Source organism: Dasypus novemcinctus, chromosome 7 (genome assembly GCF_030445035.2).
Source record: "Dasypus novemcinctus isolate mDasNov1 chromosome 7, mDasNov1.1.hap2, whole genome shotgun sequence".
Classification (NCBI taxonomy): Eukaryota; Metazoa; Chordata; class Mammalia; order Cingulata; family Dasypodidae; genus Dasypus; species Dasypus novemcinctus.
Window position 1 is genome coordinate 134,613,878 of NC_080679.1, and position 24,818 is coordinate 134,638,695.

At 60.6% G+C, this 24,818-nt stretch overlaps 1 protein-coding gene across 1 annotated transcript in view; it reads right to left on the reverse strand.

The window, feature by feature from the left end:
* The window catches only part of HS6ST1 (heparan sulfate 6-O-sulfotransferase 1), a 27,838-nt gene extending 19,067 nt beyond the window's left edge, over positions 1-8,771 (reverse strand). The window contains 3 exon segments of the mRNA XM_004457809.5: positions 8,173-8,266; positions 8,269-8,566; positions 8,568-8,771. Coding sequence (XP_004457866.2) covers positions 8,173-8,266; positions 8,269-8,566; positions 8,568-8,699 — 524 coding nt within the window. The 5' untranslated portion in view covers positions 8,700-8,771.
* Between the last annotated feature and the right edge of the window lie 16,047 nt (positions 8,772-24,818).

The following is a 24,818-nucleotide window of genomic DNA, read 5'->3' on the forward strand; positions in this document are numbered from 1 at the left end:
CGGCCTCGGAAACAGGGCGGGCGCAGAAGGTGAGTCGGAGGAGACTCGGTCCTCTCGGGTACGGGTTCTAGAAAGTTTGTAACAGCAAAGCAGTGCTGGACACTATTTCAGGGAGGCACGTGCCCGCAGGAAAAGTATAAAAACCGACGCAGGACAAACAGCGAGATGCAGCAGGGTAGGAGGGGGTGGCAGAAGGGGGGGACTTGGGGGGGGCCAGGGCTTCATCTTTCCAAGTCCCACTCGTTCGACTCCGAGACCGAGCAGCGGAGGGGAGGAATGTGCTCCATGTGTGATTTTATTCTTCTCTTTTTCCATACGTGATTTTCACAGGTTGAATCACGCCCCCTAGAAAGACACGTCTGAGCTCTGCGACTGCCACCCCAACTGGAAAGAGCATCTTTGAAGATGAGAATAATCAAGATGACGCCAAACTGGAGCAGGGGCCCAGTTCCACATGCTGGCGTCCTTACGGGGGGCGGAGACCTGGACACAGGCGGGCAGAGCTCAAGGCCTGCGATGACGGCGGAGAGGACGCCGCGGCGGCCGGCAGTCCCCGGAAGCCAGGAGAGAGGGGTGGGACGGCTTTGGACTTCCGGTCTCCAGAACATGGGACAAGACATTCTTGTTTTAGCCCCCCACCCCTGCGTGAGGTTCTCTGAGACGCTGGCCCCCGATAGACATCACAGGTGAAGATGAGCCAGACTTGCCACGGGGCCCCGTGAGACACCGCCCTCCCGGCCCACCGCGTGGCAGACACCGCCCTCCCGGCCCACCACCCTCCCGGCCCACCGCTTGGGCTTGGGAGGTGGGGAGAGGCCAAGGCAACGTCAGCCCGAGGCTTTGGGGGGCTCGGCGGGGTGGGGTCGGCGTGTGCTGCCAACCCCACCCCCTCACTCCTCGCCACCGGGAGCCCCTGGCTGGTCACAGTCTCGGCGGCGGGGCGGGTCTGGCGCCGACAGCAGGACGACCTGTGCAGGGACATCCCGGTTGCCCACTCCAAGGGCCAGTGGTGCCAGGGGCTTGGGTGAGAAGGAGCCGACCTTGGAGCCAGCCCTCGGGGGTGCCCTGGGCTTAGGAGGGAGGGGACACGCCGTGGACAGGTGCGGTTCCAAGGACCCCCTACGAGGCAGATGCGGTCATCCTGTCCGTTCCACAGAGGGTAAACTGAGGCACAGAAGCTGCAGCACTTATGAGCAGCCAAGCCTCTCTGGCTCCCAGTCTGGGGCCCCGGGGCTCTGAGTTGCCCCACCCACCCATCCACAGGTGACCACCCCCCACGGTCAGCTCTGCTCCACTGCCATGCAGGGCACAGAAAGTTTACCAGCCTGGACACAGCCTCTCGAACCCGGCACTGCCGTTCCGCTTTGCAGGCAGAGAGGTTCAGGGAGGGAAGGACGCACGTGGTGGGCAGTGGGCCCGAGCGGGACGAGACGGCGCCCTCGACAGAGCTCCAGTGTCCGCCGGGGAGCCCCAGAGCCGCCCCCCACACCGGAGCCCGAGGCTGCCCGCTGGGTCCCGGACAGCGGCGGGTGGGGGCGGTCCCCGCGACACCAGCCCAGCCCCTCTGGCCAGCACCGCGGGTGGCTCTCCAGCTTGGCAAACAAGCCCCCATTCACTCTCCCGCCAGACGTGACTGACTGGCACGCGCTGCACCCCCACCCGGCTTTCAATGACGACAGGGCAGCTGCTGCCTGTTGCAGGTCGTCAGGGCCTCAGGAGGCCCCGTGCACCCCGCAGCGTCACGGCGCAGGGCCAGCTGGGTGCTGACTGCAGTGAGCCCGTGGCCGCCCGCGGGGCTGAGCCGTGTCACGAACTGCAGGAACATAGCAGGGTCCAGAGGGGCGGCTCCCATTACACTGACGCCGCCTGGGCTGGCAGGGCTGGGAGGTCCCTGGGGGTCGGAGAATCAGACGTGAAACTTGATATCCCTGTTTTACAGACAGGGAAACTGAGGCTCAGAAAGGGGTTCTCCCAGGCGTGTGAGCCCACCGGTCCAGCCCCAGGGCGGGAGGGGCTGCCGGGAAGGCGAGGCCGTGTGCTGCCGACCGGGCGCGTCCCGCCGCGTGTGCAGGCTGAGCGGTGGCGGGGCGCCCTGACAAACCCGGAAGGGCCCTGGGGAGCTTGGGCGGTCGCTCCCAGCCGGCAGCGCCCAGGCGGGGTGTGCCTGGGACCCCAGAGCCAGGGTCCACGGCTGGTAAGCGGGCGGACGTACACCCAGTGGCTCCTTCTGCACCCTCCTCAAAGGATGCCCGAGACTGGACGTGGGTGTCCACGCGGCCAGCTGCCCACCTTGGAGCCGTGGGCAGAGGGTGGGTGGGCGGTGCTGCGGGCAGAGGCAGCCGGCTGGCCAGGGGCTGGGTGCCTCTCCACCTCCAGCACCCACCGCACGGGCATGGGAGGGCCGCTGGCTGCTTAGGGGCAGCTGGTGGCCCCGTGCCCTCGGCAAGGGCCCCCACTGGGGCGGGGCGGGGGGCCGGTCTCCAGGGCTGCACGTCCTCACCCTGCCCTCCCGCCACGGTCCTGTCTCCCATGGATAGGGCAGCTGGTACTCTCCTGGGTGCGGGGGCATGCGTGCCGAGGACCCCAGGTAACAGCTGTGGAAACTGGGAACCTGGGAAAGCGCCATGATGTGGCCGCCTGGCAAAGAAGTGGACAGAGGGACCCTCAGGCCTCGAGCCCCACAGGCAGAGATGCGGGGTCTCACCCCGCTCTGCCCTGAACCCCCCGGCCCGCTGCTCAGGAACGGCCCCCCCGAAGCTCTGCTCCTCAGGTCCTTCCTGTTTTGAAAACCCGCCATCAGCCTGATGTCCTCTGGGGAGGGCGAAAGCCAGCTGCGCAGGCCCCCAGCTGCCCGTACCGCTCAGGCTGGCCTTAGAGCCGCTGCTGCAGAGTCCACCCTGGGGGCGTGGCCGGGAAAGGCCCGGCTTCTGACCTGTCACCCGAGAGATGGATGCAAGGACTAACCGAGCAGGGCCTGACACAGCCGTCGGCGCCCACACGCTCTCCTGAACGTGCCCGTCACCCTCCTCTGGCCTGGGCCAGAGCAGGCCCGGGCAGCGCGCTGGGGCGGGGGCTGGCCGGTGGGCCCCGTGGACCCCCGTGGAAGGCCTGCCTGGACAGGCGGGGAGTGCGTGGCAGAGGCGGCGGGTGCTTCCCCAGAGCCAGCAGGCAGCCTGCGTGTCCACCTGCCTGAGGGCCCGGGGCACGCCGTGCCTCTGGCTCTGCTTCCCAGCCGGGGGCTCGGGGCCCGTCTGCGGACCCGGCTCCTGCCCCCACGCTGGGGGCTCTGAAGAGCTCCCCGCCTCTTCCGGGCCTCGGCTCCTGGCGTGGGAAACGGGCGATGGAGACAGCCCATTCCAAGGACCCCCCGGGCCTCCTTGCCTGGCCCCTTCCCGCTCTGAACCCCGGCCTTTGCCCAGGCTCAGGACCCCACCCCACTTCCCCTCTCCTTCAGGCCCACAGGAAGGACTTGGACCCTGGCCGCCTGACGCCTGCCAGCTGCCCCTTCCCGGACGGGGGTGGACCGGGCACCCGTGAGCAGAGGGAGGATCCGGGGTGCCTGGGCCACCCCAGGGGCTCACGAGCCAGGCAGGGCCTCCCGCTGAAAGCCCCAAGAGCGGTGCCTACTGCTCACTTGGGAAACTCCCTTTTTAAACCCCCAGTACCACCCTGTTACCAGCGAGGGGGCCGCCGAGACGGGCTCTCAAATGCCACAGGAGGCAGGTGAGGGGCGCAGGGTGCTTCCGAGAAGTGACTTAACTGCTGTCGGGAGTGTGGACACGCCCAGACCACTCGATTCGGGAATTCCATGCCTCAGTGCTTCCAAAGGAAGCCAGAGCGCCGAGGCTGGGTCACAGAGGAGGACGGCCGCGGCGGCGGCGTTTACAGGCGCGGGTGCTGGAGCTGCGTGCTCAGCCACAGCCGAGAAGCCCAGGGGAGCCCCAGAGGGTGGGCCACTCACGGCCACCGAAACACTGAACCTTTAACAGGGTGGGACGACACAGCTGGTTCCAGATGGAACGAGCAACTGCACAGGATTTCCTTTCTTCTTTATGCTCTCACCACCCCGTCAGCCATCACCAAAAGTCACTTCTTCACAATGAAAAAGGAAACATAAAAGGGGTGGAATTTGAAAAAAATATGAGGCAGGGCCCCGCACTGACAGCAAAGCCCGACCCCCAGCACTGGAAGCCCTGGGACACCAGCGGCACTGACCGCTGACCGCTCGCCCATGTGCAGCCGCTGAACCCTGCGGCCCTGAGAAACCAGCCTGACGTCAAGGTGGCGGCAGGTACCATGGGCCACAGCGTGCGGGGCCACGCCCACCCAAGGAGCAGACAAGGCCCCCGCCCAGAACTGCCCGCCCGGCTGGGCCTCCAGCGCCGACGCCACGTGGGCCTACGGCGGGCTGGACGAGTGCCGTGCCCTGGAGTCAGAGGGCCTGGTCTCGCCGAGTCACGGGGCAGAGGGTGCCCAGAGCCCGGGTGGAGCTGACAGGCAGGCCGCAGGGTGCCCTGAGCGCCTGCTCCTCGGGCACGTGCTTTCGAGGGGGGCTGCGTTGCTCTGGCTCACCGGCCATCCAGCTCTGCTGATGCTGCCCTGAGGTTCCCTCCCTCTACCCGGGGCCAGCTCCTCCTGAGGCCTGTCCCGGCAGGGAGGGCTGCGGCGGTGCCACGTCCAACTGCGTCGCCGTGGCCCCGCTTGCTGGGCCCGTCCTCTGCGTAACGGCACCGCTGGGCACACACAGGTCTTGCCCCTTGATCTCAGGCAGCACCTGTCCTCAAGGCCGACTCGCCCAGCACGCTGCCAACACGGCGGGGAAAGGCAGGGCCAAGCCCAGGGCCTGTGGGGCCAGAAGGAGCCACGGGACGAGCTGGGGTGGCTGGTGGGCTTGGGAGCCGTGGGAGAGGGGCAGGGGCGCCGGAGCCGTCGGTGCCACCAGGGAAGGCTTCCTGGAGGAAGAGATGGCTGAGCAGGGGTTGGAGGGGAAGCCAGGGGGTGCCTGGGGGGAGAGAGGGAGAGGAGGGCTGCGAGGAGCACTGCAGGTCTTGGGAACAAGAGGAAGGCAGGACGGGGTGGTGAGGACGCGGCACTAGAGGGCGCACACCCCAGGTGCCACGGGTGCCGAGACAGGCCTGCTGCGGGAGCCCGGGGCCAGGCGGGGGGCCGGGCAGGGGCCTGCCAAGGCAGTGCTGTGAGCCGCACATCAGCCCCCAGTGCTCTCGGCGGCTCCACGGAAGACCCTGTGACTCTGGGGGCGACCACAGCAGCCTAGGCGCGGCCCTGCGGGGCTCTGGAGCCCGCAAACCCTGAGGGCTGACCGTTTCTGGATGGCCCCTGGTAATGGTGGGCCGCGGCCAGGCTGGCCCCAGAGCCCTCCTTCCCGAACAGCCCGGTGCGGGGCGCAGGCGGACACCTGCTCCTGTCCCCTGGTGGGAAGCGCCAGCCCAAGCTCCGGGAGGGTGTTTTATCCTATCCATCTCCACTGTCACCTCGGTGTGTGCCGCGGCCCGGGGCGCCCCTGGCTGCTGATGCGCGTGATGCGGGGGCTGGGAAGACCCCCTGCCTGGGCCACGAGGACGGCCTCCCCCAGGTCCCCAGGACCACCAACGCAGGGGGCCACGGCGGGGCCTTTCACCCAAGGTCCCGCACGTGCTGGCGCCGGGGAGATTGACAGGAAGCAGGGGCCCGGTCGGGGCAGCTAGACTGGCCCCCGGCCTGCTGGGCAGGCAAACGCGCAGGGCGGGCGGGCTATGGGGGTGGTGTGAGAGGTGACACCCCAGGGCTGTGGGGGTGACCCCAAGGCTCCCCGCGCTGTGTGTGTCCTGGGTCCCGCTGCCCACGGCAGGAGAACCGCAGCCCCGCCCGGCAGCACCCAGCTTCCACAGCGCCCGGCCCAGCCCCGACTTTGGAGGGGCAGCTTGCGGGTGAACCTCTCGGCCGGCGGGCCGGCTGCACAAAGCCAAGATGACCTGGCCTCTCGGCCCTCTACTGGGGGTGGGGGCAGAGAGGAGGGGGCCGGGAGGGCGAGGCGGCAGCGGGGCGCTGGCAGGGCATGCGTGGCCGGCAGCCCCTGCCCGGGACGGACGGCAGTGGGAGACCTCCTGTCCCCGGGCGTGCTGCCCCGTCCAGGACGAGGCGCTGGTGGCCGGCCGGCCTCTCCACCCTCCCCGTCCCTGCTCTGGGCAGGCCTCCGGTGCCCACCTGGCCTCCCCCGGTCCTTGACTCCTGGTTTGGGAGGGTGGCTGGGCAGGGAGGGCACCGGCCCTCCACCCAGGGACCTGCACGGAGCTGGGGCTGGGGCTCCTCGGGACAAGCTGGCCGCACAGGCCTGGGCCTCCGGGCAGCGGAGGGGCAGGCTCTGCACACTTCCCCCAGCTCTCAAGCGCCGCGGCCGGGTGCCGCGCCCGCAGGCAGGGGAAGCGCCCACCGGGGGCCCTTGGGGTGGGGCCATTCAGGGCTCCCGGCCCAGAGCCCCGGTCACCGGGGAAGCATGTGGGAGCCCTCGGTCTACCTGGACAGACCTGAACCCCTGGGGCGGGGTGGGGGTTGAGGTCCTTGGTACCCCCAGCTTACCAACGCCTAGCAAGAGCAGAGTGGGAGAGCAGAGTGGGGAGCTGCTGCCTGAGGGGGGAGCGCTGCAGCTGAGGAAATGGGGGGGGTGGGGAAGCCTCCCTACCTCTAGGACCCCCACCTGACAGTGTGGGCGACCGCCAAGCAGGAAGAGTGCAGGACTGGCTCCTGCCAGTGCCCTGGCCCGCGCCCCCAACACACCCGAGACCCCAGGGAGCGCCTATAAACGCGCGCGTGCACGCCAGCGCGCAACCCCTCGGCCCCGCCCACCCCGCCAGCGGATTCGTCCTGAGACTCGGGGAGGTAAACAAAATGCAGGCAGAGTCCAGGGCTGCGGCCCTCCCCGGGCAGAGCGCGCAGGGGAGCCGCAGGCGGGGCGGGGGAAGGAACCCCAACTCCAAACGGCCCGGCTCTGACTGCAAAGCGCGCCCGGGAGAGGGGCCCCGCACAACTTCCCATGCCCACACAGGCCGGCCCTGTGCCCCCAGCCCCAGAGGTGGGGGTGCGTGCGAGCCCCCAGACAGGGTGGCTGGCTGCGCAGGTGCCCCTGACCCGCTGGGCTCCCCCTGCCCTGCAAGGGCACCCCACGCCGGCCGGCTGTGTTCCCCTTCCAAGGGGGCCTGCCTAAGAAAGGCTCTGCTCGCCCCCACTCCAGTGCCCCCGGCCCGGATCCCACTCAGGCCTTTGTTCTACCTGCACGTGCCACAGGGACAGCCCACCCTTCCCCGGCACTCCTTCCCAGCCGCTCTGGGCCCGGTGGGCACGCTGGGTGGGAGGGGCTGGGACCCCCAGGCGCAGGGCAGGAGGCACTCTTTCCCTCACTTGCTCTTGGTGAGATCGCAGCTGGGACCCAAGCGCTCCAGGTGGAATCCAAACACCCGACAAACAAGGGGCTGCAACGGGTCAGCCTGACCTGTACCGAGGCCGGCTAGGGTTCACGTGGGCAGCCAGGGCAAATATCTGGGAAAGGGGGTGGTGGCCCAAGAAGGAAGCCCTGGCACTGCTCAGCCTGTGAGGGTGACGGGAACAGAGAAGCGTCCTCCAAAGAAGTAGAGGGAGCCAGAGAAGTCAAAGGCCACGGGTGACAGCCCGCCGGAGCCCAAGAGCCAAGGGCACCCGCCAGGCCGGGACCGGGTGCAGAGGGGCTGTGGCGGGTTCGAGGCCCCCAGGGGGCAAGAGAGGACGGTGGGCAAGGAAGGGTGGGTGCAGGGCAGCCCTGTGGGACCAGGGAGGCACAGACACCGGACCGGGGAGACCCGCGTGCGGGGGACACCTGCCCACCTTAAGTCCCCACTGCGCCGCGCGAACATGCCCCGGCGTCCGGCCCGCGGCGCTCACCTGGGCGCGCAGCCCTCCGGCCCGACGCTCACCTGGACGCGCGGCCCCCGCAGCCCACTCCCCCGGCCCGACGCTCACCTGGGCGCGCGGCCCCCGCAGCCCACTCCCCCGGCCCGGCGCTCACCTGGGCGCGCGGCCCCCGCAGCCCACTCCCCCGGCCCGACGCTCACCTGGGCGCGCGGCCCCCGCAGCCCACTCCCCCGGCCCGGCGCTCACCTGGGCGCGCGGCCCCCGCAGCCCACTCCCCGGCCCGGCGCTCACCTGGGCGTGCGCAGCGCGGCGGGGTCGCGGCGGTCCAGCACGCCGGGCACGCAGTTGGTGAGCTCGGTCCAGTCGGCGTGCAGCCCGCAGCTCAGCCGGTGGAGAAGCGGGAGAAGAGCCAGGTCTCGCGGCGGTTGGGCCGGTAGCAGGTGCACTTCTTCTGGCCGGGCCGGCAGTCGCAGGGCACCTCGAGGCGCACGTTCTGCACCAGGTGGCGGCCGAAGGTGGTGCCGCCCGTCTTCTGGATGTGCAGGAAGACGATGACGTCGTCGCCCTTCATGTCGAAGCGCAGCGAGCGCTCGAGCTCGCGCAGCGGGAAGTAGTACTTCTTCTCGTAGTGCGGGTCCGGCGTGGGGAAGAGGTCCAGGTCGCCGGGCGGCGCGCGGCCGCCCGGGCGCGCCCAGGCCCAGCCCCGGGCCCGCGTACTGGTAGAGGATGAGCATGAAGCACGCCGAGCCCGCCACCACCAGCACGAACTTGCTGGCGCGCTCAACCATGGTCCTGCCGCCCGCGCGCCGCCGCCGCATGTGTCACCATCGCCGGCCGCCCGGGCGCGGCGCGGGGCGGGGAGGCCGCCCGCCGAGTCCCCCGCGCCCCGCCGGCTCCGCGCGCTCGGCCGCGGTGCGCCCCGGAGGCCCGGAGGGCGCCGCCACCGCCCGCGCTCCGGCCCGGCTACTGGGCGCCGCGGCCGCCCGCACAGGCGCGGGCCCGGGTCCCGCGTGGCGCCAGGGCCGCTCTCCCGCTCGGCCCCGGCCCCCTCCGGCTGCGCACGGCTCCGGCCCCCGCGCGCCCCGCGCCCCCCCGCGCCGGCCCGCTCCGCTCCGCGCCGACAACGCTCTGCGCCGCCCCGCGCGCCGCCGCGTCTCCGCGGCCCGCCCCGCCCCCGGCCCCGCCCCCCCGGCCCGCCCCCGCGCGCGCGCCGCTTGCCGTCGCCGCCCGCGCCGCTCCCTGGCTCCGCCCCCGGGGCGCCGGGGGCCGCGGGCGGGTGCTGGACGCGGGGCGGCCGCTCGCGACCCCGGACCCGGGTCTGCCTCGTGGCCGCGCTCAGGTGGGCAGCCGCGGAGTGGGCTCGCCCCCACCCCCGGAGGAAGGGGGAGGGCTGCGTTCGATGTGGGCTTGGGGGGCGGGCCGGTGGGGCCCCCAGCCCGCCCCCCCCCCCCCCCCCCCCCCCCACCCCGGTCTGGCCGCGGGGCGGAAGCTCCACCCCACTCCGGGCGCAACCGGGGCCAGTCCTTGACCCCGCACGGTGGACGCTGTCAAGTGGCCAACGCCAGGCGGGACCGAGGGGCAACGAGGGGCGGTGGACAGGAGGGCTGGGCGAGGGGCCGGGTCGGGGTGCGGCGCACCGGTCGTCCTGGGCCCCACCTGCTTCCACTGTCCCTCGGGGAGGACGAGCCGAAACGCCCGCAGAGGCCGGCGCGCCCGCCTTGTGGAAGCCTCATTGTTCCAGAGCGGTGCCAGCCACGTGCGTCTTTTCCGCCTGTCCCTTATACTCCAACAAACAGTTTTCCAAAATTGACCCCATCTTTAAGAGGGAGAGTCCACCCAAACGCCGATTTCCAGCATGGCGGCTGATGGTCGCTCAGAGACCCAGGCCAGGGCCGGACTTGCGTGTGCTCCCGCTGGCTGCATGGGCCTCCCCCCGACCCCCCACGGCCTGCCCCCAGAGCCCTGGAGGCTGCTGGACCCCAGCTGAGCAGGACTTGGGGGCCTGGGGAGAAGTGACCTGCCCAGAACCTCACAGTGACAGGAACCCTGGGGCAGTTCGCCGGACGTTCATGTGCCACCTGCCCGCCTCGGCCAGCTCACTGCGTTTTCAGTTCTGCTGGGGCCCGAAAGCATCTGCCTCCAGGCGCCTTTGCGGCATTTATGCCTGGGCCAGCGTGTGCTGGGGAGGGGTGGTGGCAGGCGCGGGGTGGGCCCCCACCCTCTGTCCTGGTCCTGACAGTGGACCGGTCCTCTGTCTGCAGGAGGAAGGTGGGGGCGGGTAGGGAATGGGAGTGCGGGTGGCCTGCGGCTCTCACCCCTGCCTCAGCCTGCACCGCTTCACAAGCCTGTCCCCTGGCCAGGACACACCCCAGCCTCAAGGTCAGCTTGGACCCTCCCCTCTAACCTCTGTTCTCCCAGCCCCTTTTCTAGGCCAGGCCCTGGGTGGACTCCGCTGGCAAGAGACGCTTTGGTCATCACTGGTGGGCTGTGAGCAGTGCCAAGAGAGGAGCACCCAGAGGATGGGGGTCTCGGGGAAGTGAATAGGAGTAAGCCGGTGAGAACAGTAAAGAGGGGTCTGTGGCAGAGGGGCCAGTGGGTGCTGAGGCAGGGGGCTTGAAATGGGTGATGGGAGCAGACTGCAGCAGTATTGTGCAGACTTTGGAGGAGGAAGTGGGGGAGTAGACCAGATAAAGAGGAAGAGGGTGGCATGTACTATTTACTGCAGGCCGTGGGCATTGTCTTGCGTGGGGCTACAGGAGAGCAAGAGACCTACTTACCACCTCCTGGAGCTTGGCACTTGATGCACTCGTGTCAGGGGTTGTGTAAAATAAAATGGTACACACTGTTGGAAAATGCTTGGATTTCTTACGAAGTTAAACATACACCTCTCCTGCCACTCTACTATTCCTCAGTGTTTACCCAAGACCATGCTCAGACAAAGACTTGTATGAGAAGGTTTGCAGTGATTTTATTTGTAATAGCCCCAAATTGGAAACCACCAACATGCACCTCGGTAAACAAATTGGGAAATAATCATCCAATGGAATACCTCTCAGCAATAAAAATGAATGAACTGTATATACCTGTGACAACACGGATGAACCTGAAAGTCATTATGCCGAGTGACAGAAGCCAGACAAAAAGAGCGCATGCTGTGCCATGCCATTGATCTAAACTCCTAGGAAATGCAAATTCCCAGGGACAGGAAGCAGATCACAGGTTGTGCGGGGATGGGAAAGGATTGCAAAGGGGTGGGAGGAAACTTTTGGGGGTCGTGGTGACCCTTTCACTGATGTTCTCCACACAGATCAAAACCGGTCACATTGTACACTCTGAATGTGTAGTTTATTGCATGTCAATCATATCTCAATACATCAAAGGTTTGTAAAATCACCCCAGAAACCCTCCTGGAACAGAGAACAGCTGGAAAAACCACCATGAAACCCAACTAAGAGGGAGTGTGCAACTTCAGGAAGGGACAGAAGGGCCTGTCCTCTGGACAGAGCAGTGCCCTGAGCACAGGACAGTGACCTGCTGTGGGTTTGCAGGTTGGAGAAGGGGGAAATGGAAGGCTGTCCTGGAAGGGGCTGGGCTGATGCTCCCAGCTCCCAGCGTGAGCCGGGGGGCTGGGGGCCGGGGCCAAGGGCTTGGGGATATGGGGCTGGAGAGGGTCCCAGCCTTGGCCTTCATCCTGGACCCCTCTGTCTGTCCATCCCGCTCCACAGGCCACCTGCTCCTGAAGCATCTGTGGGTACGGCCCTGGCCCTGGGCACACCCGGCTGCTGGGCTGTGCTGGCCTCCGCAGGTGCCTGGGCATGGCCAGGTGGCACCTCTGAGCTTTGGGGTCTGTGCCTTAGCCCTCCCCTGCCCGGCAGACAGCCCAAACTCCCCTGATGTGCTGCTCTTAGGGCCCGCAGGGGCCACCTCTCAGAGGCTGGTCTCCACTCTGCAATTGGGAACAGTGTTGGCGCTCATGGGGCCGAGCTGAGGTCGGGGCCCAGGGCCTGGCTGGCTGTAAGCGCGGTGATACCTGTACCGAGGAGGGTATCGTCAGCCCCTTTCTCCAGTGAGGACACTGAAGGTCAGAGTGGCCCAGTGACCTGACCAAGGTACTGGTAAGTGGCAGGGACAAGGCTTGAATCAACATCTCCTGGATTCCAGGGCCTGGCCCCGCCCCTGGCCTCAGGAAGCTCCGGTGAAGCCTGACGCTCAGGGTTTCGGATGCGTTTAGAGCCGGCGGCAGCCAGGGTGCCTTTGGCGGTTTCACGGGGGCTTAACGCCCACCTGTCCCAGCAAGCTCCCCGGCCCCTTCTGGGTGAAGCCCCCAGCCCCCATCCGTCCTGTAAGCTGCTTTACAGTTGCCCCTGGTCCGGGGCAGCTTGGTCAGACTCCCCCAGGGAGTGACTGTTCTTGCCAGGCACGGTCCCGCTTCCCTCCAGACACGGTTCAGACCCCGTGGTGAGCCTGGGGCTGCCCGCCACTCGAGCCCCTGGTTCAGTACTGCCACGTGCCGCAAGACGGCCGCCGGCGTCCGCGTCTCCTGGAGCTCAGCCTTGGGCGCCCCGGCCAGGGGCTCGCCTCTCTCCGGGTCTCCTCTCTCTGTCCCGCTGCTCCCCTCCTCCCAGTTCAGCTGTCAGGCACCCAGCAGGGCTGGGCTCCTCTTGAGCCGCTCGTGGGCCCAGCCTCCTGGGGGCTTCGTGCCAAAGCCGTCCCCTCTCCCACGTTGCTGGATCAAGCAGGACAGCTTCTTTCACTGTCTCTGGCGGAGTCCGTTTATCAGGCCCAAAGCAAGGGCATAGTTTAAAACGTAACTCTTTGCTTTTGGAGATCCACAAAAGTCGAGTGGTCACGGCCCGCTCCCCACTCCCCGCAGCCAAGGCCAAGGCCTCTCTGCAGGGGCCTGGAGGCAGCACCCAGACCCCTGGGGCTGGGCAACCAGGTGTCCTTACCCAGAGGACGTCCAACCTAGCGGGGAGTCCTGCAGACCGCTGTGACCCCAGCACTTCCGTGCCCAGAGCGAGTGGGCTCTCTTCCGCTGGGCGGGGATGGAGATGCCCATTTTGCAGAAGAGGAAACTGAGGCCCAGAGGGTTGCCAGCCTGGCTGGGGCGGTGTTTCCTCTTTTGGAAAGCCGGGAGTGGGGTGGACGGAGCCTGCCTGCCACCCCCTACCAGGCCTCGTCGTGCACCCCACTCCCCCTAGCCGTGCCCCCTGCGTGTCCAGGCCTCGCGGGGGGCGAAGACGCCCTGCTCTTCTGTCTCGAGAGCCTCAGCAGAGCCGGGATTCCATCCGAGGCTGCCTGCCTGAGCCCGGCCTTCCCCAGCGCTGCCCCCGCGGCGGCCCAAGCCTGGGTGGGAAGCCCGGCTAGGAAAGGGCCTCCAGAGAAGGCCCGGGCACTGCGGACGGGCCAGCAAAGCCCTGTGAGCTTGGCCCGTGGCCCCTCGTCGCCAGGACCTCACTGTCCCGAGGTCCAGGGAGGGGAAGAAGTGTGCGCGCAGGGTCCCCGCCGGGGGCCCCCAGACCTGCTGGCGAATCAAGCCCGGGACCTCACAGGACAGCCCAGGAGCCTCCTGACGCGCCAGCAAGCCCCTTCTTTCTGGAATTCTCTTTCCAGGTGGCTGCAGGGGGTGCGCTCAGCTTCCCACTTAAGTGTAAGCCGGCTCCAGCTCCCCGGGAGGCCCCGAGCTGTGGGTGAGTGGCCAGGATCTCAGGGTCAAGCCAGAGAGGCCATCGAGAATGGCTCCAGGGGCTGTCCGCCTCCGGGACTGGCGGGACGGGGGCCACCCGGCGCGTGGAAGGCCGCTGCGGGCCCCCGTGGCCACTGGCCCCCTCTTCTGCCACTGCCGCGCCTGAATACCAGAGGGCCAGCGCGGCTGGAGACAGCGCCCAGTGCCCAGCGCCCAGCGCCGCGGGGCTCTGGAGTTCAGGAGACCTCGGCCGTGGCAGTTCTGCTCCGCGGCTACCTTTGTTGTCTGGGTGCTTACTTCTTATTCTTTAATGCACAACGCACGGGCTCTGATTTCCTGTCGAAGGAAAAGAAAAGAAAATAACACACGGCCAGTGGCAGGATGTGAAGATCAATGAAAAACAAAGCCACTGTCCTTCAGCTCCGGGAGAGTGGAAGCAGGGATACGATTTCGGCTTCAGGATGAAGAAAAGCGATTTCCCTGGACCCGCGAACGGCCTCGGCACCGACTGCCGGCTGGCCTCCCGCCCGCGCCGGCCTTCTGGGCGGCGGGAGTACGAGAACCAGGAGATCAGCCGCGCGCCCGCCCCCCGCCTCCCGGGGCGCAGTCCTGCGGGCGGGCGCGAGGGGGCACCCCGCCGCCCGCGGCCCGCAGCTGACAGTGCAGAATTGGGGGATTTTCCACGCCTGCCTCCCTCTTCCCTTTCGGCCGCTTGCCCATTGTTGTTGGCGAAGCGGGCGGAGGGGCGCAGGGGCTCCTCGGAGACCCCCCGCTTCCCGCGACGCGCGGAGACGGGGCCTGCGGGGACGGCGGGGGTTGTTTGGGGACAAACTTTGCAAGGGAACTCGGGGTCGCGACCGAGTCGGCCTCGCCCGCGGGTAGACTCGCCCGAGCGGCCGGCCGGACCCCACGGCCTGGCCCCGAGGGCGCACGGGGACCTGGGGTGGGGGCGGGGAGACCGGGGGCCGCAGCGGCCACTGTGCCCCCCGCGCGTCCTCCCCCACCCACGGCCCGCACCCCACGGAGGCCGCACCGGCCCTCGCGTGCTGCCTTCCTTTGCCCAATGCCAGGGACGCCTCCTCCGGGAAGCCCTCCCTCCCGCCCCGCAGCTGGCGGATCCTTTTGGGTGTCACCTGGGAGCAGGTGCGGGCCTCCTTGAGGACCCCTCGCCCTGCGCTCCCCACCCCGGCCCCGGGTGCTGAGGGCCGCTCAGGGACAGCTTGGGACACTCCCCGAGTGGGGGAAACGCACTGCCCTGGTCAAAGGACTCGGGTCTGGAGAACCCCCCCCCACCCCCGGGAGCCCGCCCAGCTCCCCTCTGCCCCCCACGGCCGCCTGAGCGCGGGTGGGAAAGGCTCCTCTGGCTGCAGGGCCCCCCAGCACACCCACCCACTTCTCCCTGCCCCCAGCGGGCCGCAGGAGGGGCAGTGGAGCAAGCCTGCCCCTGAGCAGGCCCTGTCTTTCTGGACCGGCCCCTGGCGCCTTCTGTCCCCGGGTCGGGGTCTCACTTTCTTTGTGTCCTCTCCTGCTTAAATCCCTTTGGGAAGAAGGTCAAGTATAAACAGATTAGTAAAACCTGAGCAATTCCGAGGGAAACAAAATGGCCCAAAGCCTCCACCCGCGCCCCCCGTAGCTGAGGTCCACGGCCCCGGGGTCAGTGGAGGAGCGGGGGTGGCCTGGCCGGGCGCCCCCTGCCCTGGCGGCCCCGGGGCTGGCCTGTGCAATGGCGGGCGCGGCTCCTGCTGGCAGCGGCGAGAGCTTGGCCGGCCGCCCTCGTGAGCCCCACTCCCCACCACGCCGGCGTGGCTCCGGGCAAGGAGGAGGCTGGGCCACTGTCCGGTACCCTGGGACGTCCCTGCCGACCGGGGTGTGGACGGGACGGCGTCCCAACCCGGGCCAGGGCAGCTCGCTGGCTTGGCGGGGAGCGGTGGGGCGTCCTGTGAACGCAAGGGCATCGAACTCGTTTTTCAGCGTGGAACTTCTAAAGGGCTGTATGTGCCTTTGACCTCGGCGGCACGCGGGGCTCAGGGCCTGTGTCTCAGGGAGGGTGAGCGAGGCGGGGTGCCTGCCCCGTGTCCCGCCCCCAGGGGAGCTCGCCGCAGATCTGTGCTATTGCCTCCTCCATCTGGCAGGCTGGCCGCAGACGGGACTCCCACCCCGCTGGGGTCGCAGGGGGCACGGGCGGCCCTTTTAGGGTTTAAGGGACCCACTGTGGCCCCGGCAGCCGTCCAGGGCCGTGGCCGGGAAGGGGTGTGGGGTCGGCGTCCCCCCGCAGCCTCGGTCCAGTGCTAGCCCCCCGGCTGTGCGGTCTCTCATCCGCAGGACGCCTGGCTCTGCCTCCCGGCTCGGCCGGCCCCCTTCCCCCCGGGGCCCCCACTGCCCTCTCCCCTAGCTGGCCAGCTCCTTGTCACCGGGCTCCACCGTCCCCACTCCCCTGGCGACAGCCACTGGAGGTTTCGGAGGGGGCTGCCCTTTGTGCCAGGGCACGGGGCCTCCAGGGGGGTCTGGGCTGCGTGGAGGTGGGGTGCGGTGGCTGGTGGGCAGGACCCGGCTGCAGGGGGTCCCTGTTCCAGCAGCCCTGGCCCCCGCCCATCTCCAGCTGCCCAGCGGGAGGGTTTTCCTCTGTGGGGACCAGGCCGCGGGGCCTGCCCCTCCGCCCCGGCTGCCCTGACCGCTCCCCCCAGCTGCACAGCGCCCTCTTTCCTACGTCCTCCAGCCACGCTCTTGTGGGCCGTTCCTCTCCCTTCCTGCCTGGAGCTGCCCTTCTGCAAAGGGGCTTTGGGGTAATCCGACCCTCGGGGCGAGCCCTGGTCCTGGGGTTCCGTGGGGACTTCACAGCCTGGGGGCCAGGGAGGGCGGCACCCCTGCGTGGACCGTGCGGAGGGTGCAGGGAGGAGGCTCAGGCCACCCACGGGCTCTGGCATCCCGTAGGCCCCCGATGACGGGGGGCAGGGGCGGCAGGCCGGCCCGTGGGGCTGGGCGAGGGTGGGCGCCGGCTGCGGCCTGGGGCCCGGTGCAGGGCGGCGATGGGGGAGGCCCGCCTGCTGGCCAGCGAGTCGGGGCTCGGGGGGCCCTCCAGCTGCAGGCTGCTCCGGCTGCGGCTCGTGGAGCAGGCCTGGGACCCTGTGGCCAGGTGGCCGGGACTGAGCCGCCGGGTGGTTGTCGAGGCCCCAGACCCGGCGGCAGGGGTGGGCGGAGGAGCCTGTAAGGCAGACGGCGGGGCGGCGGGTATGCCCCGTGCCACTTGCCCTCTGTGTCCTGGGCCAGCGGGGGCTGGGCAGGGGCCTCGTGGTGGCTGACGCTGGCTTGAGGGGTAACCAGGGCCCCCCCTGCCACCTGGGCTCGGCCTCAGTCACAGGAAGACAGAGTTCAGCAGGGAGCGAGGGGGCTGGGGCGGCGCACCTGCGCTCACGTCCCACACACCTGTCTCCACAGCTGTGTGACTCGCGGCACATGACTGAACCTCTCTGAGCCCCGGGTTCCTCGTCTGTAAAATGAGGGTAGTGACAGGACTTACTTCACTGGGTCCTCGTGAGGATTAAGTGACCTACTATGCGTAAAGGGCTAAAGTTGCTGTCTGATCTGACTGTATTAAAGTCTATATTTAAAACAAGAGTTTGATATAGCGAGTTCAGTGGTAGATGGAGATTGTGGTTGAAAAGAGAAATACAAGAATGTTCCTCTACTGCAAGTGTTAAGAATGTGGTGATACATGGGAAAATACAACTAATGTAACTTACAGACTACAGTTAACAGCAATATTCTACTTATTTATTTATTTACTTGCACTCCCCCCCAGATGGTCCCCTTGTCTGCTCATTGTCTCTGCCTGTTGTGTCTGCTCATTGTGTCTGCTTGTCTTCTTTAGGAGGCACTGGGAAACAAACCTGGGTCTCCCATGTGGGAGGTGGGTTCCCAACTGCTTGAGCCGCATCTGCTCCCTGCTCTTTGCATCATCTTGTTGCATCAGCCCATTGGGTCAGCTCGTTGCATCTGCTTATCTTTAGGAGGCACTAGGAACAGAACCCAGGGCCTCCCATGTAGGAGGTGGACACCCAACTGCTTGAGCCACATCTGCTCGCTCTCAATATTGTACTATTTTTGCAGCAAAGGCAAAGAAGGGACAATATCAATGCTAAAGGTAAAAAAAAAGAGTATGGGATTTAGTTTTAGGAGATGTGAATATGATCGAGCATTTTATTTTTCTTTCATTATCTTCATTAGCAAGGAACTTTGGTCATGTCATTGAACCAATCTGAGCTCATTTATTCATCTTTTGGGACACTGGAGAAACAATTGAGTTTGTTTTTAGGATTAAATAAGATAAATTGTGCCTGGACAGAATTTTTTTCAAGTACTGCATCCGTAATTTGTTAAGCTGCCTTTTGTCTGTTCTGTTCTTTATTTGAAGTTGAGATTAAGTTTAAAAACAAAACAAAACCAGAGTTAGCCGGCTCCCACTGGGTGCTGGGCCCTGAGCTGGTCTCCGCTGTGCATGGCTATGTTGGGTTCTCTCGGCTGCCCTATCGGCTCGTCACCAGGTTTCACAGCTGGGAGAGCCGAGGCTCGGCTGGGGTGAGTGACCTGCCCAAGGTCACACGAGCCCAGTGCCTGCTGGGAGCCTGGGGCGAGGGTCCTCTCCTTCCCCTGTGGCGGCAGCCCAGCCCTCGGGGATCGGACTGTGGGGCACTGGGCTTTCCAGCTGTCCCTGCTGGCCCCTCCCTCGTTGGTGCGGCAGGGACCAGGGCCGCGTGTCCCTGCCTGGGCCCCTCCTGCTGTGCCTGCCTACACAGGCCCCTCCGTCCCTTGCACGGCCCTCGAAACCGTTTTATGGGGCTGATGTTTTGTTTAGTGTGTGGCTTCCCCGTCTCCTTAGCAGCTCCCTCTTCTGCTGGGGGCATGCCCGCTCGCCTCAGGCAGTCTGGGCTGGCAGGAGTGAATTTTCAGCCTCAGAACCCTGAGATGAGGCCTTCTGAGTTTGCACCTGGCCGGTAGGCTTGAAAGCCAGGCTCTGCTGAGACAAAGGCTTCTACCGCCTTTTATCTCCTCTTTGAACATGTCAGGAGGGAGCAGGTGTACGGGAAGGCAGCCGTGTCTGTGCAGGGAGCCCAGTCCTGGGGTCTCTGTGGTCTTTGCAGTCCTCGTGGGGTAAACAGTCACTACCCAATTGCAGGGCTTAAATGACCCCCCCCCCCCACCAGCTACCCGTGGTTTCTTTGTGGGGAAATGGGGCAGAGGGTGCCCCCCGCAGGTATGCAGAGTGAGGCTGAGGTCCAGGCTGCTGGCTGCCTGGGGACCCCTGGGGCCCAGCCGTTCAGGGCACAGCCAGGTCTGGGGGCTGCTGCCAGCTGCCCCCTGACGGGACTCAGCCCAGGTGCCAGCCTGAGTCCAACGAGTCGCGCCCTCTCTCCTGCTCTGGGGTCCTCTTGGACTCCTAAATAATCCAGAATTCTGAAAGACCCAACATTTGCTTGAGCCATGCACGTCGAGACCAAGTTGTCCCCAGAGAGGGTTTGAGGTCCCTTTTCACTTAGAGGCACAAACTGAAGCACTTGTGGATGAGAGAACACGATGGCTGGGATTTGCTTAAAAATGCTCCAGCGGGGAGTGGGGTGGGGTGGGAGGGGCATACACCACACACCTGGCGGGGAGTGGGGTGGGGCGGGAGGGGCATACACAACACGCCTAGTGGGGAGTGGGGTGGGGCACCCATAACAACTGGGTGGGCTGCTAATTGCAGATGCTGGGGAAGAGTAGATATGGATTTGTTTTAATTAGCTGAAGGACTGTCACTGCAAAGTACCAGAAATGTGTTGGCTTTTATAAAGGGTATTTATCTGGGGTAAAAGCTCACACTTTCAAGATGGTGAAAATCCAACTCAGGGTGTGGAACTTTCTCCCCAAAGTCAGCTGCCCCGTGTGGAAGCAAGATGGCAGGCATCTCCGCCTGGTCTCTGCTTCCCCTCCGGCCTTCTTCTCTCAGGCTCAGCCACTCTGCCTTCTTCCTGATTTCAGCTGCAAGCTGGCATTGGACTTGGAGAGAGTCCAGGCTTCCTATATCAGTCTCGGCTGTTCCGCTCTCTTCCCAAGTTCAGCTGTAAGGTATCAGACAAGGCATCCTGCAGGGCTGGTCTCCTCTTGAGCTGCTCGTGGGCCCAGCTTCTTGGGGGCTTTGTGCTTAAGTCTTCCTCTCTCTCACATTCCAGAATCAAATAGGACAGCTTCCTTTTATTTTCTCTGTCTCTGTTTATATCAGACCCAGCCAGGAGGCGGGGACTCAACATGCGTCACGCCCTACTGACGTAATCCAGTCCAATGGGTCTCACACTCAAAGGAATGGGTTAGTTTAAAACATAATTCTTTGCTTTTGAGGATTCATAAAATTCGAACTGTCACAGGGTACATTGTGCTGCCCTCTCTATTTTTGAGTGAATTTAAACTTTGCAAACAAAAGTTTAAAAATAAAATAAAGCCCAACGATTATTGGGTCAGACTGGCATTAGCAGATGGGACCAAGTGAGGCCTTCACTGCTTTACAGTGGAAGGGGATTCTCAATCTGATCTGAGAAGATATGGAGAAATAAAAAGTGTTGATTTGACTTCTGGTCCAGACAAGGTGGTGCGGACTCATTTCCCCCCGCTCCTTCCTGCTAAGTAGAGCTACGGACCCTGGAAATGGCACAGGAGATCACCAAAGAATGACTCTGAAAGGTGGGAGAAGAAGGCAGACTGGTTAGTGACCCCAGGACTGAGGGACCACAAAGCAGCACCCAACAGAAGATGCCCCAGACCCCAGCCATCCAACAGGAGGTGGTCCAGGTGGCTTTTTCCCCCACCAGGTGAGACTGGCAGCACCAACAAGAGGGCTGAGAGGGAAGCATTCTCCATTCCTGCTGGGTCTGAGAGCCCCCAACCCCCAGAAACACCAGATGGCTGGGGGACATCAACATGGGGTCCCACCACAGGTGGTCAGCGCAGGAAGCCTCTTTGCCCCCATAGACTGGAGAATCCCTTTGCTTACCCAGAGGCACCAGGTGGCCTGGAGACTCATTTTCTGCCCCTCACGAACTAGCAGGGACGAGTGAGGGCCCCAGTAGAACCATATAAACCGAGCAGACTAAAATAACACCAGAGCGGCACTGAAGATTAAATTCTCACTGGAACTGCAGATAACAAAATTAGGCCAAGACCAGCTCGCTAAGCCTAAACAGGTGACTGATAGCTAAAATAAAATATTCACTAGTAAACAGTCTCCTAACCGAGTAGGAAAAAACATGTCAAGGATAAAATAGAAAATCACCCATCAGTGTGTTCATCAAGTGCAATGAGTGTGCCTTACGGATGAAAGGGGATGTTGATGTGGGAGGAGAGGGGGTGGGGGTGGGGGGTGGGGAGTGGGGTATATGGGAACCTGTTATATTTTTTAATGTAACATTTTGTGAAATCTATTTATCTTTTTAAAAAAGATAATAATTTTTAAAAAGTGAAGAATTGCTGGCTTAAAAAAAAAAAAAGAAAATCACCCATCATACCAAGAACCAGGAAAATTACAACTCAAATATGAAAAGACAATCAAAGGATTTCAATTCAGAGATGAATCAGATGTTGAAATTATCTGACCAGGATTTTAATGTAGCCATCACAAAAACCGCTAAAAGCATTTACAATTTCTCTTGAAACAAAGAAAAAAATAGAAAGTCTCAGCAAACAAACTGAAGTTATAAAAACTACATCTGAAAAATACAACAAGGGGTATTAAAAAAACTCACTGGATAAGCTCTGTAGAAGAGTGGAAATGACAGAGTATAGAATCAGTGAACTTGAGGAAAGAATACAGCCTCAGGGCCTTGTGGGACAATAACCGAAGATCCAAATATTTGTATACTGGAGTCCAATCAGAGAAAGGAAGTGGGACTGAAAGAGTATTTGAAGAAATAAATGGCAGGAAACACCTCACATTTGGTAAAAGACATAAACCTACAGATTCAAGAAGCTGAGAGAATCTCAAATAGGATAAACCTAAAGAAATCCACACCAAGATAATTATCATAATTATTAATTAACAACATATTTAAACTTCTGAAACTAAAGACAAAGAAAAAATCTTGATAGCAGCCAGAGAGAAATAACACATTACCTATAGGGAAACAGTACTGCAAATTACAGGGGCTTTCTCATCTGAAACCATGGGGCCAGTAAGGCACACATTTTATCAAGAGTTGAAAGAAAAGAACTGTCAGTCATGAATTCTATACCCAGGAACACTATCACTCAGGAATGAAGGAGAAATGAAGACTGTCGGAGAAAGGAAAAGTAAGAGAATTTGTAGCTAGCAGACTTACGCTTAAAGAATGACTAAAGGCAGTTTTTGAAAGAGGATGTAATAAAAAAGGCATCTTGGAGAAGGAAGGAAGAACAACAGAAAGAGCTGAAATCTGGATACATAGAATAGATTATCTTTCTTTTCCTGGTTTTATAAATCATGTTTGATGATTGAAACAAAAGTTATAGCATCATCTGATACTCAAGACAATATTTAACAATGGGAAGATAAAGGGATCTGTCCCTACCTCAAAATTATATGAAAGTCACCTTTATATTCATTTATCCCTTCACTGTATCTTTTAAAATATTTATAATTTAAATCTATCTGGAATTTATTTTGCTGTAATATATGAGGTAGAGATGTTTCAGTTTGCTAAAGCTGTTTGAGCAGATACCAGAAAATGGGTTGGCTTTTACAAAGGGAATTTATGAGTTTACAAGCTTACCGTTTTGTGACAGAGAAAAATGTCCAAATCAGGGCATTGCCAGGTGATACTTTCTTCCTGAAGACTGGCTGCTGGTGATCCTGGACTCATTTGTCACATGGTAGGCACTTGGGAGTGTCTGTTGGTCTTTCCCTTGTCTCCTGGGTTTTGTTCCTTTCAGCTTCTTGCTTCTGTGGTTTTCTCTCTCTTTATCTGAATTTAATTCTTTTATAAAGGACTCCTGTAAGAGGATTAAGACCCACCCTACTGAAGTAATCTAATCAAAAAGTTCTACTTGCAATAGGTTTATATCCACAGGAATGGATTAGCATCAACAGCATGATTTTCTGGTGTTCATCACAAGAGATAACTATTTTTTTCCCCAAATATTGAGTCAATTTTCTTGATAACATTTACTGAGTAATTAATTCATCCAAATAGAGCAAATGGATAAGCTAAACAATAATAGCTTAAAAACCCATCAGAGAACTGAGATTATAAAAAAGTATAAATGTAACAAATTCTAGAAATTAGAAAAAGTCCATGGTTTCTTTTGTCTCTGGTGGAGTGGGGATGGAGGAGAAATCTGCTATAAATGGGGGTAAGGAGAAAGTCAAAATTTAAATGAACATTTAACATATAGGCTGGAAGAATGGACTAGAGTCCTGTGAATCCTCAATCACAGAGTGAATCCACACCCACCTGCTAGCTAAACCTGCACTAAAGCCAAACCCAGCTCAACTCTCAACACTAGCAGCCTGATAGAAGAAGGGCGATGTCCTACTGGGAGTAAACATTTGAGCTTGAGTCTCTACTATTATGTTAAAGAGAAAGTTTGGTATACGCACACAAAAAAGTGATGAGGCACACAGAAAAAAATCAAGAAAATGGGACCTCTGCTTAAGAGAAAAAGTAATCAATGGAAGTAGACCCAGAGATGTCCCAGATGTTGGAATTCTCAGACAGGGATTTTGGTGCATATGTTAATGGGTCCACCAGAAAAGGTAGATGTGAAACAGATAGGAAATTTCAACAGAGATACAGAAACTATAACAAAGAGTCAAATGTGATTCTAGAAATGAAAATTAGTTTATCCAAAAGGCAATGCACTTGCTGAGTTTATCAACAGCCTGGCAACAACAGTGAACAATTAGTGAATTTGAAGACAGATTAAAAGAAATGATCTAAATAGAAATTTCTATTATATAACTAAAACGAAGAGAGTATTTAAGTTTTGTGAGACATTATCAAATAGTCCAATATATATATTAATAAGTGGAGCAACAGGAGGTGGGAGAGAGAGTGGGCATAAAAAATATTTAGCAGATGTAATTGCAGAGATTTTAACAAAATTGACTAACTCCACCAACCCACAGATCCAAGAATCTCAGTAAACAAGTGAAAAAAACAAACAAAACAAAACCTGACACACCATAGTCGAACTGCTACATCAAGAGACTAGAAACAGAAGAGTAAATTAATACAAAGTAGAAACACTAAAATAATGTAAGAGGAGTGAAAATTAGTGAAATAGAAAACAATGGAAAAACCCAACAGTTGTTTCTTTAAAAATATTAATAAATATTCTCAAATGACTAATAGAGAAAAGTAGAGAAAAATGTTACCAATATTAGAAATTAAAGAGGGGCCATCACCCCAGATCATACAGGCATTAAAGCAGTAATGAAGGAATACATTGAACAAGTTTATGCCAGTAACTTAAAGAACTTAGAGGAAATTAAAAAATTTCTTGAAAATTTCAAATGATCAAATCTCAAACAAAAATAGAAAGTCTAAATAGCCCTATATTTATTAAAGATTTTAAACTTATAATAAAACGCTCTTACAGAGAAAACTCTAGGCCCAATTTCTCCAGGAAATTCTATCAAATAGTTAAGGAAGAAATAATACCAACCCTATAAAACCCTTTGAATTAAACAGAGGAGGAGGGAACATTTCTCAATTCATTTTGAGGCCAGCATAACCCTGAAAGCAAAACCTGAGAAGACATTACAAGAAGGTTATACGTGAATATCCCACAGATAAATAAATGCAAAAATTCTTAACAAAATATTAGCAAATTGAATTTAGAAATATATAGAAAGAATTATATATAATGACCAACTGGTATTTGTCCCAGAGATGGAATTTCATTTAATAGTTCAATATATATCATTGTAATTTCCTACCTTAAGCTGGTGACTAAAGGAGATTAAAGTACTAAAAGAGAAAAAGCATATCTTTCTCTCAATAAGTGAGGATAAAGCATTTGTTAAAATTCAACACAAATGCATGAATGTATGATAAAAATTAGAAACAGAAGGGCACTTCCTCAATCTGACAAAAGCCAACAAATTGAGATTAAAAATAGTATTAAAATGAAAAATACCTAGGAATAACTATGAAAAAAGGGGAAGCAGATTTGGCCCAATGGATAGGGCATCTGCCTGCCACATGGGAGGTCCAGGGTTCAAACCCCGGGCCTCCTTGACCCGTGTGGA